Source organism: Lynx rufus, unplaced genomic scaffold, assembly GCF_022079265.1.
Source record: "Lynx rufus isolate CCGP_SWC_20201006 ecotype Redwood Valley unplaced genomic scaffold, mLynRuf1.p SCAF_9, whole genome shotgun sequence".
In the NCBI taxonomy this organism is placed as follows: Eukaryota; Metazoa; Chordata; class Mammalia; order Carnivora; family Felidae; genus Lynx; species Lynx rufus.
In genome coordinates this window covers 56,704,565-56,724,475 of record NW_025814897.1, presented here as the reverse complement: position 1 = coordinate 56,724,475, position 19,911 = coordinate 56,704,565, and the positions used below count along the sequence as shown (strand labels likewise).

The following is a 19,911-nucleotide window of genomic DNA, read 5'->3' as shown; positions in this document are numbered from 1 at the left end:
GGGATGCGGCTGGGGCGAGGGTGTGGTCTGGAAGGGGAGGGGCTGCGTGTGCGGCCTGCGATGCAGAGAAGGAGCCTCGGCCTGGCAGCTTTCGGGAAAGGGTAAGGGTGTCTTGTCGCCTGCGCTGAGGCCCGCGTCTCACCTGTAGGAGCTGCTCACCGCGCTCGCCACTTCCTCGCGGATTTGCCTGTTGAGGGCGTCCGCCGCTGCGCGCCCCTTGCCACCCTCGGGGACCGCGGCCTGGACCTGGGCCTGGGCTGCGGGCAGCGGCGTCTGCTCCGGCCCCTGCCCCTCGGCGCGACGCAGCATCCAGGCGGGCCCGGGCTTCCTGCGTGTGTCGCGCTCATCGGCACCGGAGGGCTTTCCGGCTGCGAGGCCACCCGCTCCGCCAGGGGTCGCCTCCTGCTCCTGGGCCTCGGCGGCGGCCTGCGCGGGCCAGCGCTCCTGGCTCTGCGGCCGGCGCTTGGACGCCCCGAGAATTGGCACCGAAGCCTGGGAGGTCGCGGGGATCTGCACGGGCTTGGGAATCCACGGGTGGTCTCCGCGGCGCGGCAGCGGCCAGGCGCGGAAGTCCTTCTGGTACTGGGTCTCGCGCTCGAAGGGCGCGTCGGAAGGCTGGTACTCGCTGCGCGGCCGGCAGCTCGGCTCGGGCCGCTGCACCTTCCAGGCGCGGTAGTCCTGACGCATCACCGAGTCCGCGGGGCCCGCGCTGGAGGCGGAGCCGGAGGCCGGGCCGGGGCCGGGCCCGCTCCGGCCGGGGGCAGCCGCCGCCTCGCGTTCGCCGCTAGGCCCCGGCGCCGGCCCCGTTGCCCGGGCAACTGCATCCAACTCGCCCTGGGCCGGCTGCGTCTCTATGGCGACCGCCCGCGCCGAGGGGGGCGCGTGCGCCGGCTGCGCCTGCTGCTGCGGCGGCGGCGGCTGCGGCGGGGCGCTCGGGGCCTCGGTGGCCTCCGAGTACTTGGTGAAAACCAGCGGCACAGCGATGTCCGCCTTGTCCAGCTGGTTCCAGAAGCGGGCGATGCAGCAGGCCCGCGTGATGCACGGCCACGCCATGATGCTAGCTGCGAAGCTGGCCCTCCCTCTTTCTTTTTTGTGGTTCTAAAGCAAGTCTCTAATCTTACTTCAGTCCCTTGGCCCTCGACCAGTCGCTAATCTGGTTCCCACTGTTTTTCCCTCGGTGGCCCGAGCTACCTCGGTCTCCTCCCTCGGAGAGCACCCAGGAAGGTCAAGCTATCACTGAGATAAAGTCCATAAAGTCCCCCGATTACCGGCTGCAAACGCCTCCGGGAGCCGCCTGCAAAGGTCTTGGGAGAGCTGTCGGCTGCGGGCACCGATGGTTGAGACACAAGGCGTTCCCGAGTCCCCGGGCGAGGGCGTCTGGGTCGCGCCCCTCCCTGCTGCGGCGGCGGCGGCGCGCAGACCCCGGCCAAGCGAGGCGACGCGAGGCGAGGTGGCTGCGGGCTTAAGCCATGGCGTAGAGGAAAGGCCGAGGAGTGTGGCTTTCGGGTCCACGAGCGAGGCTGGATTTTCCTACTCCGAGGCGTCCCGTCGCAGCCGGCCACCTAGCAGGCAGGGCTCGGAGGCGATCACCTCCAGCGGAGACCGAGCATTGCTGCAGCAGCTGCTCCCAATGATGCTGCAGCCACTGCCGCTGCCGTCTCTGCTGCAGGGAAGCGGCCCCACCCTTATCTACGGCTCGGCAGGGGGAAAAAAAAATCCAGGAAAGATGCTGAGAGAAAGCGCGCTGCAGAAAAAAATCACCTGCTGTCGTCAGCGCGCGCTGCTGGGAGCTCGCCCTCGCTCTTTCCCCTCCCCCCTCGGCTCTGGCAGCTCCTCCCTCCTCAGCTCCTAGGCAACAGCAGAATCTGGGGCCTAGGTGGGTTCTAGTCCCAGCCTGGTGACTGACGTGCTGTCCTCATGCCGGTCGCTTCCCCTCCGGGAGCCTGAGGCTCCTCTTTTGTAAAATAGGGCCAATCGCGGAGGTGGGGGGATTCGGTTTTTAAAATATGAAGGATATCCCTAGTGAAATGTCTGTCCCAGAATAGACGCTTTTTAAAGAGAAAGCTGGTGTTGGCCAGTTACTAGGCGGGATTGGCTAGTAACTCGGTTTGGCTGACTCCTGATCCAAGCACTTGCCAGTCATGCACAAACCTTGTTCAGATGTGTGGGGGTGTGAGTCCCCAGGCTGGTGGTGCGGTAGCTGTTCCTTTTTTAGAGGACCTTTAGGGGAAAGGTGTCTTAGAGCTGCCCAAGAGCTACCAGCCCCTATTCAGCCCAGGGGCCACACTGGGGAGAGACATGGAAAAGAACATTCCTGGAAGGGACCTAAGTGTGGAGATTGGGGGCAGAAAGGAAACAAGGGGACAGACTCCTAGGGCAGGGTGGGTCCTGATGCAAAGGGAGATTCTGGCATGTTCCTGACCCCTGGCTTTTGCTCTTCCTCTACCGAAGAGGCACGGTAGATCTTGGAGTTAGACAGGCTTGATTAGGCTCTGACACTTACTATCCGTGTCACTTGGGCAAGTTGGATCATCCCTGGGCCTCAGTAGCTTCATTTATAGAATGGAGGAAATGATAGTTACCTCCAAGTGATTTGCTGAAGACAGTTAAGGTCTCAGAGTGGAAGCTTTGAGTCAAATCAAATCCACAGTGATTCAAATTCTGGCTTTTACATTCCTTAGCTGTACGGCCATGGACATATGAGCCTTATGTGGGGCTCCATCCCATGACTGTGAGATCATGACCTGAGCCAAAATCAAGAGTTGGACACTTAATCGACTGAGCAACCTGGACATCCCTAAAACGAGATATTGCACTAAAAATGCTTACCACAACATCTGGCATACAGCAATGGCTTAGTGAGTGGTAGCTATTAGTATTCAAAGGACCCACCCAGGAAACCCTAGGTGGAGCTTCTCCAGCAGGCCAGCCACTTGGACATCTTCTCCAGGAAGACCTCTTGTTTTTCTAAGTACCCTTTGGCCTCTTCTTCATGGCCCCCCATTTATGTCTCCTATACTGTGTTCTACTGTCTATCCCTAGCAACATTCACTGGCCTTCGACTCTGCTTCTCTCCAAGATAGGTAGAGTTTTCAGCATCAAGTAAGCTGGGGCATTGGTGTTTCTGGGGAAGGAAGTCACTTACGTGTTTAGATTGGGAACTGCAAAACGCAGCTGGGGTGTGTGTGTGTGTGTGTGTGTGTGTGTGTGTGTGTGTTTTAACCTTAGAATCAAACAGGATGAGAAGACAACTCTGATTAATCAATTATCTGTTGAACTTCCTCCTACTTGGGTCTTTGTCTTTTTATGATTTGATTTGAGTTCCACAAATAATATGATGCCTGGCACTGTTTTTCAGTCATTAGGAAATACATTTCTATAAACAACATAATCTGGTCTGACCCCCAGTTCTGCAGAACTCCCTGGGATTTGGTGCGTGTCTTTCCAATAACGATTTTCAAAGGGATTGGAAACTGGCAGGGGCTACTGAGAGTCATTGAGACTTTACCTTGCTTTCATTTAACAAGTCTAGTCTCCTGATGTCCACTCTGTGCCTTGGGCATTGTGGAACACAAACGAATTCTAGCTCCGAGGGAGCCCTCAATTAGAGGGGTGTGTTATGGGAGGACTGGGAGACAGACAAAATAAATAATTAGCAAGCAGTATGGTCAGCATAACAGAGGTTCATTCATAAGGTGCTGAATGTATGACTAAGGAGAGATGAGTAGAAGCTCTCCTATCAGTATTGTAAGTAAGAGTATTCCAGGCAACTTCATCGCCAATATCACCTTCCACCTTCATTCATTTGGATTTTTATTTTTTTTTTTAATTTTTTTTTCAACGTTTATTTATTTTTGGGACAGAGAGAGACAGAGCATGAACGGGGGAGGGGCAGAGAGAGAGGGAGACACAGAATCGGAAACAGGCTCCAGGCTCCGAGCCATCAGCCCAGAGCCTGACGCGGGGCTCGAACTCACGGACCGTGAGATCGTGACCTGGCTGAAGTCGGACGCTTAACCGACTGCGCCACCCAGGCGCCCCTCATTTGGATTTTTAAAACACATTCAATGGTACAACTTTCTTGAACCATCCAGTACCTGATAGGATAGATAAATCTAATGGTTACCTGTTTCTGTTGCTTGCTCAGCATCCATTCTGATGACAGAAGCACCTCATTATTTGTCTGTTGGGGACCACTTCTTTCTGACTTTCAGTTCCTATGGTTTGCATAGGATTAACCCTACTTGATACACCTTCCTGAGATGACTATGTGACCCACCCCTATTTACCAGGGCACTGCATCCCCATGGCCAAAGTGACTAGTTTATGATGGACATGTGATCCCCACTGGAGCAATTAGAGGAAATCCTAGACTTCAGTTGGAACTATTTGTAAGGAGCCTCTCTCTCTCTCTCTCTCTCTCTTTTTACTGGAATCGCTAAAATGAGAGACCATTAGGATAATGTTGTTAGTGACCATCTTTGCCATCACTGGGGGAGCAGGGAGCCTGCTTGCCCAAGGTTGAAGCAAACACAGAGAAAGTTAAAAGAGGACACAGGATTCTGCTGATGCCTATGAAGACTGCAACTTATTTCCCAAAGCCTATTCTCACCTTCTTCCCATAACAGAAGCCTCCAAGTTTTAGGTGGGCTCTTGGTCACCCAGCAAAAGACTACATTTCCCAGCCTCCTTTGCAACAAAGAGCAATCCTAGGTACTTGCAAGTCACTTCCTTAAAAGAAGTTGCTTGCGTTCAGTTTCATCTTTCTCCCTTCCCATAGGGTAGAGTGTGGACATGGTAGAGGTGAACTATCATCTAGGTAGTTAAGATGATTATGATATGGTGGTTAAGAACATTCTGGTGCCAGGATTTAACCCTAGGTAGGGGAGGGTAGAAGAAGCAGATAGAAGAAAACTATCTGGGGTGACCTCATAGGATGGAGCTGCCTAACAGCCTTAGACCACTTCATTGCTTCTGGAATGTTATGTGAGAAAGAAAGAACACTTCTCTCTTGTCTGAACCACTGCTTTGAAGGTGTCTATTTTAGTGTATTAGTCATTTGAGGATCTGGCCATCCTTAAACTAACTTGAGGAATAAGAAAACAGCATGGAACTAAAATACTGGAGAATAATATCATGTCTGATGGGAGGGAGTGATCAGATTTCAAGTATTCTAAAGTCCTTTTATGTTTGTAAGGAGAGTAGAGATACAGATTAAATCATTAACCTAAAATGGTTATCAACTTAAAAATGCACATTAAAAGAAAGAAACGGAGTGCGGGGTACCTGGGTGGCTCAGTCAGTTAAGCATCCGACTTTGGCTCAGGTCATGATCCTGCAGTTTGTGATTTTGGGCCCCACATCAGGCTCTGCACTGACAGTGCAGAGCCACTTGGGATTCTCTCCCTCTCTCTTTACTCCTCTCCCACTAGCACACTCTCTATCTCTCTCAAAATAAATAAAGAAACTTAAAAAATAAATAAAATAAATAAAAGGAAAAGAAAGTAAAGAATATAGAAAACTTCATCAAGAGCAGAAAGAGGGTAAAAATTAGCAAAGAAGAAACATGGCAAATAGCAAATACAATATAAAGTGGTAAAAATATGTTTAAAGATATTAGTGATTGAGGTAAATGTAAATAATCAAAATTTTCTGGTTACAAGACAGAGAATGTCAGATTGGAGAAAAACACAAAACAAAGCAAAAGGCAACCAGACATTGTTTTCAAGAGACATAATTAAAACATACTGACATAAACATGGGGGGAAACCTGATGGGAAAAGATATAGTAAAAAAAATACTAACCAAAAGGAAGTTGTACAATTATATTACAATTAAACAAAGAAACAATGCTTCTAAATTGACTCATGAGTTTAAAAAGAAATTAGAGGGGCTCCTGGGTGGCTCAGTTGTTTAAGCATCCGACTTCAGCTCAGGTCACAATCTCACGGTCTGTGAGTTGGAGCCCCACATCGGGCTCTGTGCTGACAGCTCAGAGCCTGGAGCCTGCTTTGGATTCTGTGTCTCCCTCTCTCTCTACCCTCCCCCACTTTCACTCTGTCTCTCTCTCTCAAAAAAAAATAAATATTAAAAAATTTTTTTCAAAAGAAATTATAATGGATTAGAAAATAATCAGAGCCGAAAGAAAATGAAAACACTGCATATCAAAGTTTATGAGCTGCAGCTAAAAACAATATTCACAGAGAAATTTATAACCTAAATACATACTTTAGTAACAAATACATTAAAAATACTCTAGTGATTAAACTCAAGAAGTTAGAGACAGTACAGAACAAACCAAAGAAAGGAGAAGGGGGAAGATATAAAGAAAATAGCAAGGTAATTAAATATATAACGACCATACATTGGAGACTGTCAAAAAATCCAAAAGCTTCTTCCTTAACATAGACAAATCTCTGACAGGCTTATCCAAAAACAAAAACAAACAAGCAAAAAAGTCACACACCAACAATTTTCAGGATTGTAACAGTTAGGAGAGACAGTTGTAGATATAGCACATATTTAAAGAATGGTTGGTCAGAATTACTCTTAGCTGATAAATTTGAAAAAACTTACGCAGTAGCTAATTTCCAGGCTTGCCTACAATTGTCTTGACTTCCTGGTGGCCACAGCTTTGTGAAGTCTTCTCCCACACTGACTAGAGCTGACCTGTGTAACCAGTAGAATATCATGAAAATGATGGCATGTGACTTTCAAAACCGGGTCAAAAAAGACTGTGGTTTGACTTTGTTCTCTCTTGGATCACTCACTCTGGGGAAGCCAGTCCCATACTGTGATGATACCCAAGCAACTCCATGGAGAGCTCCACATGGTGAGGAACTGAGGCCTCCCCCTCTCAGCCATGAGTGACCCAAATTAGGAGGGAATCTTCTAGACTCACTCAAAGGTTCAAAGGACGGCGACCCTGGCTGACATCTTGACTGCAACTTCATGGGAGACCTTGAACCCAAAGCACCCAGCTCGTCTTTCCTGACTAGGAATCCAGGAATCTGACCACAGAAACTATGTGAGATAAATATTTCTTGTTATTGAAAGTGCTAAGTTTGGGGGCAATTTATTTTAACTGAGTTATACGTATTTATTTTGAGTAGACTTTATTTTTTAGAGAAGTTTTAGGTTCACAGCAAAATGGAGCAGAGATGACAGAAAGTTCTCCTTTCCCCTCCTCCCACACCCACACAGCTTCCCTCACTGTCAACAACCTATCCCAGAATGGTACATTTATTATGATTGGTGAGCCCACATTGATGCTACATCACCCAAAGTCCACAGTCTACATTAGGCTTTACTCTTGGTGTTTTACCTTCTATGGGTTTTGACAAAGGTGCAATAACATGTATCCACCATGATAGTACCACACGAAATATTTTTACTGCCTAAAAAAAAATCCTCTCTGCTCTGCAGATTCCTCCCCCTCTCCCTCCAACCCCTGGCAACTAGTGATCTTGGTTTTGTCTTTAGTACTATCTCCATGGTTTTACCTGTTCCAGAATGTCATACATTGGGATCGTACAATATATATAGCCTTGTCAGCTTGGCTTCTTTCACTTAGTAATGTACACTTTTTGTTAATGTTTACTTATTTTTGAGAGACAGAGAAAGCACTAGCAGGGGAGGAGCAGAGAGAGAGGGAGACACAGAATCCAAGGCAGGCTCCAGGCTCCGAGCTGTGAGCACAGAGCCCGATGCGGGGCTCGAACTCACAGACCGCGAGATCATGACCTGAGCTGAAGTCAGATGCTCAACCGACTGAGCCACCCAGGCGCCCCAGTAACATACACTTAAGTTTCCTCCGTGTCTTTATACGGCTTGATAGCTCCTTTCTTTTTAGTACTAAATAATATTTCATTGGGTACACCACAGTTAATTATCCATTGACTTACTGAGGGATCTCCTGGCTTCCAAGTTCTGGAACTATAAATAAAACCGCTATAAATATCTGTGTACAAGTGTTTGTACTGACATAGATTTTCAACTCCTTTGAGTAAATTCGAAGGAGCATGATTACTGCAGCATACGATAAGACTATATTTAGTTTTGTAAGAAACCACTCCACTGACTTCCAAAGTGGGTGTACCATTTGCATTCCCACCTGCAATGAGTGAGAGTTCCTGTTGCTCTACATCCTTACCAGCATTTGGTGACGCCGGGGTTCCGCATTTGGGTCATTCTAATCCGTGTGTAGTAGTATTTCATTGCTGTTTGAATTGCATTGACCTAATGACATACGATGTGGAGCATCTTTTCTCGTGCCCATTAACCATTTGTACATTTTCTTTGGTGAGGTGTTTGCTCTGGTCTTCTGCCTGTTTTTAATCAGATTGTTCATTTTCTTACGGTGAGTTTTGAGAATTCTTACTGTATTTTGGGTAATAGTCCTTTAGCAGATACACCTCTTGCAAATATTTTTCACGGTCTGTGGCTTGTCTTCTCATTCGCTTGACAATGTCTTTTGCAGAGAAGAAGTGTTTAATTTTAATGAAATCCAGCTTATTGATTTCTCCTTTAATGGATTGTGCCTTTGGTGTTACAACTAAAAAGTCACTGCTGGGGGACGGCTGGATAGCTCAGTTGGTTAAGTGTTGGGCTCTTGATTTCAGCTCAGGTCATGATCTCGTGATTGTGAGGTGGTGCCCCACACGGAGCCCCACACAGAGCCCCTGTGTTGGGCTCCATGTTGGCTCCATGTCCGGCTCCCCACTGGGCCACTGGGCATGGAGGCTGCTTGAGATTCTCTCCCCTGCTCTCTCTCTCTCTCTCTCTCCCCCATCCCTCCCCTGTTCATGCTCTTTCTCTCTCTCTCAAAAGTAAATAAAAATTTAAAAACTTAAAAGTCACTGCCATACCCAAGGCCATGTAGATTTTCTCCTATGTTATCTTCTAGGAGTTCTATTGTTTTGCATTGCACATGTAAGTTTATTATCATTACGTTGTGTGACAGCCTAGTGTCTAGATTTTTTTTTTATCATATGGATGTCTAGTTGTTCCAGCACCATTTGTTGAAAAGACTTTTTCTTCACTGTATTGCCTTTGCTCCTTCGTCAAAGATCAGTTGACCATATTCACGTCACTCTATTCTTGAGTACTCTATTCTGTCCCTTGATCTATCTGCCTGTTCTCTCACCAGTACTATGCTGTCCTGATTACTGTAGCTTTATAGTAAGTCCTGACATCAGGTAGCATCGGCCCTCCAATTTTGTACTTTTCTTTCAGTACTGTGTTAGCTATTCTGAGTCTTTTGCCTCTCCATATAAACCTTAGAGTTGGTTTATCGATATCCACAAAATAACTTGCTGGGATTTTGATTGGGATTGCATTGAAGTTTGGGGGTGATTTATTATTCAGCAAGAGACAACTAACCCACCAAGGGGAAAGAAGTAATTCTTAGGAAAAAAATATATCTTACTAAAATTGATTTAAAAAGGAATAGAAAACTTGAGTAGTTCAATAAATTGAGTCAGTTGCTAAAAATATACCTATAAAGGAAAACCAAACAAGATAAAACAAAATATGTGATCTATTTGATTTTACAGGTGAGTCTCACAAAACTCATAGAGCAGACAATCTGTATGTTATGCAAATTATTCCATTAAGCAGAAAAAAGGGAAACTTCCCATTCCAGTTTAGAAAGTCAATATGATAGATGTACCATGACAAACTAGACAGGAACAATAAGAAGAAAAATTAGAGGCCAATCATAGATATAAAAATCTTAAATAAATTGTTAGCAAACAGTTCAGAATTGTACATAAAAATTATGATTTATCAATTTTAAGTAATGTTTGTCCACAAATGAACACTGGTTTAATAATAAAATCTGTAGAAATAATACTACATGCTAACAAATTCAGTAGAAACATCATACAACAGGGGTCCCTGGGTGGCTCAGTCAGTTAAGTGTCCAACTCTTGATTTCGGCTCAGGTCATGATTGCACAGTTCGTGAGTTTGAGCCCCACAATGGGCTATATGCTGACAGCGCAGAGCTTGCTTGGGACTCTCTCTCTCTGTGCCTACCCTGTTTGCTCTCTCTCTCTCTCTCAAAATAAATAAACTTAAAAAAATATTTTAAATAAAAAGGAAACATATAACCCCTTTCAAATAGACGTATTTTGAAAAACATGATAAAAGTTGACACCCATTAATTAATTTTAAAAACTCTTAGCAAGGTAGAACTTTCTATTATGTCAAAGGATAGGTATCAAAAACCTACTAGAAATAGTATATTTTAAAATATTCACAGTATGATCTTGATCTTTTTGTACTTGAGGGCTGATTTGTGTCCCAGTATGTGGTCTATTCTGGAGAACGTTCCATGTGCACTAGAGAAGAATGTATATTCCGCTGCTTTAGGATGAAATGTTCTGAATGTATCTATTACGTCCATCTAGTCCAGTGTGTCATTCAAAGCCATTGTTTCTTTGTTGATTTTTTTATTAGATGATCTGTCTATTGCTGTGAGTGGGGTGTTGAAGTCCCCTAGTATTATGGTATTACTATCAATGAGTTTCTTTATGTTTGTGATTAATTGATTTATATATTTGGGTGCTCTCACATTTGGTGCATAAATGTTTACAATTGTGAGGTCTTCTTGGTGGATAGACCCCTTGATTATGATATAATGCCCTTTTGCATCTCTTGATACAGTCTTTATTTTAAAGTCTAGATTGTCTAATATAAGTATGGCTACTCCGGCTTTCTTTTGTTGACCATTAGCATGATAGATGGTTCTCCATCCCCTTATTTTCAATCTGTGGGTGTCTTTAGGTCTAAAGTGGGTCTCTTGTAAACAGCATATAGATGGATCTTGTTTTATTATCCATTCTGTTACACTATGTCTTTTGATTGGAGCATTGAGTCCATTGACGTTTAGAGTAAGTACTGAAAGATATGAATTTATTGCCATTTATGTTGCTTGTAGAGTTGGAGTTTCTGGTGGTGTTCTCTGGTCCTTTCTAGTCTTTGTTGTTTTTGGTATTTATTTATTTATTTATTTTCATCTTTTCTCCCCTCAGAGAGTCCCCCTTAAAATTTCTTGCAGGGCTGGTTTAGTGGTCACAAACTCCTTTAATATCTGTTTGTCTGGGAAACTTTTTATCTCTCCTTCTATTTTGAATGATAGCCTTGCTGGATAAAGAATTCTTGGTTGCATATTTTTCTGATTCAGCACATTTAATATATCCTGCCACTCTTTTCTGGCCTGCCAAGTTTCTGTGGATAGGTCTGCTGCAAACCTGATCTGTCTTCCCTTGTAGGTTAAGGACTTTTTTTCCCTTGCTGCTTTCATGATTCTCTCCTGGCCTGAGTATTTTGTGAATTAGACTATGATATGCCTTGTTGATGGTCGGTTTTTGTTGACTCTAATAGGAGTCCTCCATGCTTCCTGGATTTTGATGTCTGTGTCTTTCCCCAGGTTAGGAAAGTTTTCTGCTATGATTTGCTCACATAACCCTTCTACCCCTATTCCTCTCTCTTCCTCTTCTGGGACCTCTATGATTCGGATGTTGTTCCTTTTTAATGAGTCACTGGTTTCTCTAAGCCTTAAATCGTGCTCTTTTGCCTTCATCTCCCTTTTTTCTTCTGCTTCATTTTTCTCCATAAGTTTGTCCTCTATATCACTGATTCTCTGTTCTGCCTCATCCATCTTTGCTGCTGTGGCATCCATTAGGGACTGCAGCTCAGTTATAGCATTTTTTACTTCATCCTGACTAGCTTTTACTTCTTTTATCTCTGCAGAAAGGGATTCTAATCTAGTTTCGACTCCAGCTAGTATTCTTATTATCGCGATTCTAAATTCTGGTTCAGACATCTTGCTTGTATCTGTGTTGGTTAAGTCCCTAGCTGTTGTTTCTTCCTGCTCTTTCTTTTGGGGTGAATTCCTTCATTTCATCATTTTGAAGGGAGAAAAGGAATTAATGAGGTAAAAACAATTAAAATTAAAACACACACACACACACAATCGAATAAATGATGCTAGATGCTAGGTGTGTTTTGGTCTGGGTGTTGAAATGGGCTTGATAGATTAGAGAAAAAAGGGGAAAGAAAAAAAAGTAAATCGTTTGAAAATTTGAAAATCAAATACCCTGAAGTAGACTAAAATGACATAATGGAAGTAAAATAAAGTTTGAAAAAATTTACAGAAAAGTAAAAAATATAGTAGAAAAAAATTAAAGAAAAATATTTTTAATAAAAATTGAAAATAAAAATGAATTTTTTCTCTTTCTGTATTCAAGAAAAAGAAAAGAAACAAAAAAGAGAAAAAAGAAAAAAGGAAGAAAGAAATGAAATTGAATAGATGGACCAGTGAACAGACTGAAATACGTCTGAAATTACTTCGTTTCCCCTAGAAGTCAAACTATGAAGCACTTTAGAGTCCATAAACTAAGCAGGCAGAGAGACTTGGTTCCTGAAGGGCGAGGTTGGCCCAGTTGGGTGGCACTTAGTGTAATGGCTCCTTTCTCCACTAGATGGCGCTGCTTAGCTTACTAGGGTGGATTGTTGTGGCGCTTGTAGGTGTGTAGGCGCATGCGCGGGAGCGGTGAAAATGGCATCATCCAGCTACCCAGTCTCTAGTATCGAAACTCTGTTCTCCCGGATCAGCAATCACGCACCCGTCCTTTGTATTCGGCTTCCATCCACTCCCCGCTTTTACACAGACCGTGACGAAGCCCCAGGCAGCACCTCCTTCCTGAGTTTTGTCTCAGAGGCGGCTGTTTTTCCCGACCCCTTACTTCTGAGGGACTGCGGCTTTGACTGTTCTGCCCCTCTGTAGGAGGGTCTCACTGAGTAATGCCCAAATGCCAGCCGCACCCAGGAACGTTTGCAGGTCCGTGCTGCTGCCGATGCCCAGAGATTGCGCCCAAGAAAAAGTTCGTGAGATAGTGTAGCTGCAGCATTTCAGGGATTATGGAAAATCACAACACACATCTGGCACCAGGCCTCACCCTTAACAACCTTGTTCCAGCACCAGTGAATGTGATTGCTCTCCGGAGTCCACTGGGGCCTTGCCTTTAGGGGACCCACACAGCCTCTACCAGGTGTCCTCCCAGCAGGGAACTGCCTCTCCCTGTGTGGCCTGAAGAACCCCGGATTTCACTCTGCTCCTGGGGATTCGCCCTTCCTACCAGAACACCGCCAAGTATTGAGCTGTGGAGTTTCAGACTCTGCTCCCTGTTTATAGAGTCTTAATGGAATTTAAACCCTTTCCTTTCTCCCTTTTTAGTTCAGTCCCTGCGACTGTTTCCACTTTTCCACTTTCTCTCCAGCTGCTTTTGGGGGGAGGTGCTTTTCCCATATTCTCCACCCCCCCCATCTCCGTCCTCTCTCTGCACACAAAAGCCGCTCCCTGCCCTCCGCGGCTTCTCTCTCCCCCAGTTCACCTCTCCCCACCATGTACCTGCTGAATTCTGTGGTTCAAGTTGTGCATATTGTTGTGTTAATCCTCAGATCAATTTTCTAGGTGTGCAGGATGGTTTAGTGTTGATCTGGCTGTATTTCATGGATGCGAGACACACAAAAAGCTTCCATGCTGTTCCGCCATCTTGGCTCCTCCCCTAGAAATAGTATATTTTAAGGTGAAATGCTGGAAGCCTTCCCTATCTTCAGGAACACAGCCAGAGGACAGTTGTTCCCAGTCATAAAGGATGGGTAGGAAGGTCCAATTCATTTGGATTTCCAGTTATGAAGCTAGGTAAGATTTAGAGACAAATACCTCAGTGTTTTTCCTATGACTGGTATGACCACAGACACAGGAATTATACCAGAATCATGAAGTCTTTGAATCTTGGAATCAGAATAAAAGAATGAGAATCTTAGAATCGTAAACCATATATTTGAAATCCTAGAGTCTCAGAATAATTGAATGATACAGTCTTAGAATCCTAGAATAAATGAATGTTAAAATTTCTAGAGTTGGGGAATAATTGAATATGTTCTGAGTCTTTTTTTTTTTTTAACTTATGTTTCAGGCTAAAAAAATTCTTCCTTATATTGAGCCAAATGAGGAATTCTTGAAATTTCCATCTTGCCTTGAGACCACAGATGACAGCATTTTAAAGTCATATTTAAAAACCACCATTATATCCCCCGATCTTCTCTTCTCAGGATGAATATTCCCAATTTCTTCATTTAGTATAATACGTAAATATTGTAATAAAGCCAGATACTTTGAGACTCTGTAGATCTCCTGTGACTCATCAAATTTTCATCTACTAGTTTTAACAACTATTGATGGTTGTTGCCTGAGACAATTATTACTGTGATGTTTGCCAAATAGTGATTTTCTAACTCCATTATTCCTTCTTCTTTTATCAGTTGGCATCATCGTTCACACCAGCATGGGTTCATGAATTCTTACTTTTTTTCAATGGTTTTCATCCATGACTATCACTTTTTACTTTGATGCTCAGATTGTTCCATTATTTTCTCCCCTTGGTGATGGCTCTGCAGCTCCCTTATTGTTTTTAAGTTTATTTATTTTAGAGAAAGAGAGGGAGAGAGAATCACAAGCAGGCCAGCGCAGAACCCAACATGGGGCTGAAGCCCACAAAACTGCAAGATCATGACCTGAGCTGAAACCAAGAGTTGGATGCCTAACTGACTGAGCCACCCAGGGGCCCCAACACAGACACATCTTAAGTTCCATAGTGAACACACACCCTTCCTTCCTTCCTCCAATATTCCCACCATGTGGAAGATGGTGTGGATGCATGTTTTTGTGCATTTGTTAATACACATGTACCTATACTCAATGTGTATTTAACATTAAATAAATAAGTTAAATTCATGTGTATTAAACATTTATGTATCTGGCATTTTTTTTGAATGGTATCAAACTTGATGATATGCTTACAATGTGCCTTTTTCCCTGCCCAATTGGAATTCAAGATTCAGCCATGTTGATACATTTAGAGCTAGTCAGGCCATCTTAACTGCTCTCTAGTGGGCTGTTGTATGAGAAACCATTTTTAAAAAATCTACTTCTCCACTGAGACATAGTTACACTGTTTCCATTTTTTTGGATCTATTGCAAATAGTACAACATATTTTTCCTTATGTGTGTCTCCATAGCCCATGTGAGAGCATTTCTCTCTGGTTAATAATCCAGAAGTAAAATTTCTGGCCCTTCCAATATATGCAAAAACAACTTGCTCTCCAAAGTGATTGTGCCAATTTTCACTCCCCGCTGTGATATGTGAGAGTTCCTGTTTTTCAACATCCTCACCAATATTTGGAATTACTGGACTTTTAAGCTTTTGCCAGCCTGGTAGGTAGAAATGTTCAATTATGAGTGCTTAAATTTGGATACTAGTGAGGTTAAGTACCTTTTCATGTGCTTATTGCCTATTGGGAGTTTTTGTGTATTGCCTGTTCATGTCCTTTGCCAGTTTTCTGTTAGGTTGTTTAAAGAATTATTTTATATGAATTCTTTAAATATACTGCATATTAATCACAATATTATATGTATGCAAATAATATTATATGCTTGTATGTATGCTTATATGTATTGCAAATTTCTTCTCCCAGTGTGTGACTTAACTTTTAACCTTATTTATAGTGTATTTTGATATACATAGGTTTAAAGTTTTAAGGCAATCAGATGTGTTCATCAAATCAAAGTTTATGCTTTTTTGCATCTTTAAGGGGCACATGTACCCCAATATTTATAGCAGTACTATCACAATAGCCAAATTATGGAAACAGCCCTAATGTCCTGTGACTAACAAATGGATAAAGAAACTGTGGCACATATATATGGCATGGATTACACAATGGACTATTACTCGGCAATCAAAAAGAATGAAATCTTGCCATTTGTAACAAGGTGGATGGAACTAGAATGTATTATGCTAAGTGAAAGAAGTCAGTCAGAGAAAGATAGATACCATATGATTTCACTCATATGTGGAATTTAAGAAACAAAACAGATGAACATCAGGGAAGGGAAGGACAAATAAGGTAAAAGCAGAGAGGGAGGCAAACCGTAAGAGATTCTTAAATACAGAGAACAAACTGAGAGGTGCTGGAGGGGTGTTGTGTGGGGGGATGGGCATGAAGGAGGGCACTTGTTGAGATGAGCCCTTGGTGTTATATGTAAGTGATGAATCCCTGACTTCTACTCCTGAAACCATTATTACACTGTATGTTAACTGACTTGGATTTAAATAAAAAATTTTTTTAGAAGGATGAAAGAAAAAAACCCTCTTCCCTACTCTGATGTCAGTTATAAGGATATTCTCCTATATCACCTTTGAAAAGTTTTTGTCTCTAGATTTTCAATCCACCTTTTGCGTATGATGCAAAGTTGTGTGGCACACTAGCCTTCTGCCCTACTCTGTGCTGACTGTACGAGGCCCGGATCCTGCTTCAGATTCTGTCTCTCTCTCTCTCTCTGCCCCTCCTCTACTTGTGTTCTCTCTCTCTCTCTTTCTCTATTAAAGATAAATAAATAAACATTAAAAAAAATACTCCCAGGATATTTCAATTCAGGTCCACAGGATACTTCCTCACCTTTCTGGACTCCCTTGTAGCCAGAAGAGGTCAGGTGACATGGCTCTGCCCAATGAGGTATAAGCAGAAGAGCCTTAGCGATTTCTACGAAAACATTGACTTAAGGGTCTTTTCCCTTCTACCTCCTTTCTTTCCCTCTCCTACTTCTTTTCTGAAAAATAGAAAGGCTAGAGGTTAATCACCCTTATGCCAGCGTGAGGTGACAATCTTAAAGACAGAAGCTGCAAGCTGAAGATGGTGGAGGGACAGACAGAAAGAACTTAGACCATTAATGACGTTGTGGGGCTGCTGCGCCCGTCTGCCTCTGGACTTTGTTGTTGATTTTTAAGTTTTATAATTTTTTTCTTCTGTATATATTTAGAATTCTTGTTGTGAAAGAAGACAAATCCATTTTTGGTTAGGCCGCTTTCATGTGACTTATAGCGGAATGCAAATCTCAATACAGAAAAGGACCTAGTTTTGTTTTGTTTTTCCATATAAACACCTGATCCCAGGGGCGCCTGGGTGGCTCGGTCGGTTAAGCCTCCGACTTCGGCTCAGGTCATGATCTCACGGTCCATGAGTTCGAGCCCCTCGTCGGGCTCTGTGCTGACAGCTCAGAGCCTGGAGCCTGTTTCAGATTCTGTGTCTCCCTCTCTCTCTCTGCCCCTCCCCCCATTCATGCTCTGTCTCTCTCTGTCTCAAAAATAAATAAAAACGTTAAAAAATTAAAAAAAAATAAACACCCGATCCTTTTTTTTTAATTTGCATGAGTAAAGTTGACACACAATGTAACATTAGTTTTGTAGGTGCTCAGCATTGAAGTTCAACATCTCTATATGCTATGCTGTGCTTACCACAAATGGAGTTATTTTTTTAAAGCACATTTGAGGTTTATCTTTTCCTCACTGACTGATCCTGCTTCCCCTATATGACAGGTTTTCATAACTATGTTCCTAAACGTTATATTCTATTTTGATTTATCTGTTTATTTACCCCTATGCCAATATTATAGTCTCAAATCATTGTAAGTCTTAATAGCTGGTAGGGTAAATCTTTCCTTCTCTTCCTCTTATTCCAGGTTGTCATCTATTTGTTCGCAAAGATTTTTTGAGCACCTACTAGGTGCCAGGCACCGCTCCAGGGTATGGAGTTGAACAAAATAGATAAACATCTCTATTGTCATGGAGCTTACATTCCGTTGGAAGTTTTGCCCTTCATCCTTCTGTATTACTCTTGGAATCAGCTTGTCAAATTCTTTGAAAACTTTTCTGAAGCAAAAAAGCCTTTTGGAATGTTTTATGGAGTTGTATTGAATTTATTTAGTATTTAAGGAGAATTTCCATCTTGTGCATTTTGAGATTTACTGGCTCATAAAGATGGCAAAGCTCTCTGTTCTTGTATGTTCTTGGGTAATGGCTTTTGTTGTAACTGGAAATGGCATTTTCTTTTCCTTTTTATTTCTAAATAATTATAAACTTACAAGAAGTTGCAAAAGTACTGCCAGGAGGCCTCTGTGGCCATCACCTAGCTTCTCCCAGTGGCCACATCTCAAATAACTACAGTACATTATCAAAACAAGCGATTGTACTTTAATATCGTACAATTAACTAGACTGCAGACCTTATTTGGATTTCACCGGTGTTGGCACACACTCCTTTTTCACTATGCCTTCATGGATAGTCCTGTGACATTTTATCACATATTTAGATTTGTATAAACACCACTGCAATTAAGATATAGGACTGTACTATCACCACAAAGGATCTGTCTCTTTTTTTTGTCAAACGTTTGTTTATTTTTTGCGAGAGAGACAGAGTGCGAGTGGGGGAGGGGCAGAAAGAGAGGGAGACACCGAATCTGAAACAGGCTGTTGGCATAGAGCCCCACGTGGGGCTCCAACTCATGAACCACGAGATCATGACCTGAGCCGAAGTCAGATGCTTAACCGACTGAGTCGCCCAGGTGCCCCCAAGGATCTCTGTCTCTCTTGTTACCTCTTCATCATCACACCCTTGCCTGATTTCCCTGGTTTCCTTGGCAACCACTACTCTGGTCTCCATCTCTAAGCTTTTGATATTTCTGAAGGTCATATAGATGCAATCATAGAGTGTGGAACCTTTTCCTCTCAGCGTAATCCCTTTAAGATGCACCCAAATTGTTACGCACGTCAACAGTTTGTTCCTTCTTATTGCTGAGTATTATTCCATTGTATAGATAAGCCACATTTTGTTTAACCATTCACCCATGAAAGGACATCTGGCTTGTTTCCAATTTGGGGACTTTACAAATAAAGCTGGTATGAACATGCACGTACTAGTTCTGTGAACACATTTTCGCTTCTCGGGAGTCATTTACAGATTGTATGGTAAGTGTATATGTAACTTTTTAAGAAACTGCTGTCTATTTTCCAGAACAGCTCCACCATTTTGCTTTCCTACCAGCAGTGGATAAAAGACCCGGCTCCTTACTTCCTTGCCAGTATTTGGTATTATCATTTCTTTTTTATTTTAGCCATTCTAATATGCGTGTAGTGATATCTCATCATGGTTTTAATTTAGCATTACCCTAATGTCTAGGGATGTTGAACATCTTTTCATGTACTTCCCTGAACTGACATATTTTAAAATTACATCTTTTATTATAATGATACACAACAGGATGGTCGAATTTTTGCATGTATCGATCTCTATTTATCAACCATACTAAACTTTCTAATTAGTTATAATAGTTTATAGATGATCTTGAATTTATTGGTCACAAAAATGACAATTTTTGTCTTTCTTTCTTATTTATATCTCTCATTGCTTCCTCTTATCCAATTGTTCCTAATGCATCTCTAGAATTATTGTTCCTGACTTTAATGGGAATGTTTCCAATATCTCACCATTAAGTACGATGTTGATTTTTGGCACAAAATATTTAGGAACTATCCATTTGCTCCAATTTTACTAAGAAAATTTTCAAACATCAAGAATATATGGTGAATTTGTCAAATATCTTTTCAGTCTCTTCAGAGATGATCATGTCTTTGCCACTTTGATCTCTCAACCTATGTAATTATAATATAGCTTTTTTTGAGAGAGAGAAAGAGAGGCACAGAGAAAGGGGGGTGGGGCAGAGGATCCAAAGGGGGTTCCATGCTGACAGCAGTGAGCCCAATATGGAGCTCGAACTCATGAACTGCGAGATCACCACTTGAGCCAAAGTCAGACGCTCAACCAACTGAGCCACCCATAATATAGCTCATTATATAGCGCCCCTATAATATAGCTCATTACTATTAAACCATTCTTGCCTTTTTTGTATAAGGTTAATTTGGTTGCAGTGTGTTGTTCTTTTAAAGTGCTTCATTATTCTATTCACTAAAATTTTAAAGATTGTTTTGTATTAGTACTTACAA

General features: G+C 42.9%; 1 protein-coding gene across 1 annotated transcript in view; it reads right to left on the bottom strand.

Moving 5' to 3' along the window:
• The window catches only part of MAP6 (microtubule associated protein 6), a 74,949-nt gene extending 73,896 nt beyond the window's left edge, over positions 1-1,053 (bottom strand). The window contains exon 1 of the mRNA XM_047070372.1: positions 143-1,053. Coding sequence (XP_046926328.1) covers positions 143-1,053 — 911 coding nt within the window. The remainder of the gene's footprint in view (positions 1-142) is intronic.
• Between the last annotated feature and the right edge of the window lie 18,858 nt (positions 1,054-19,911).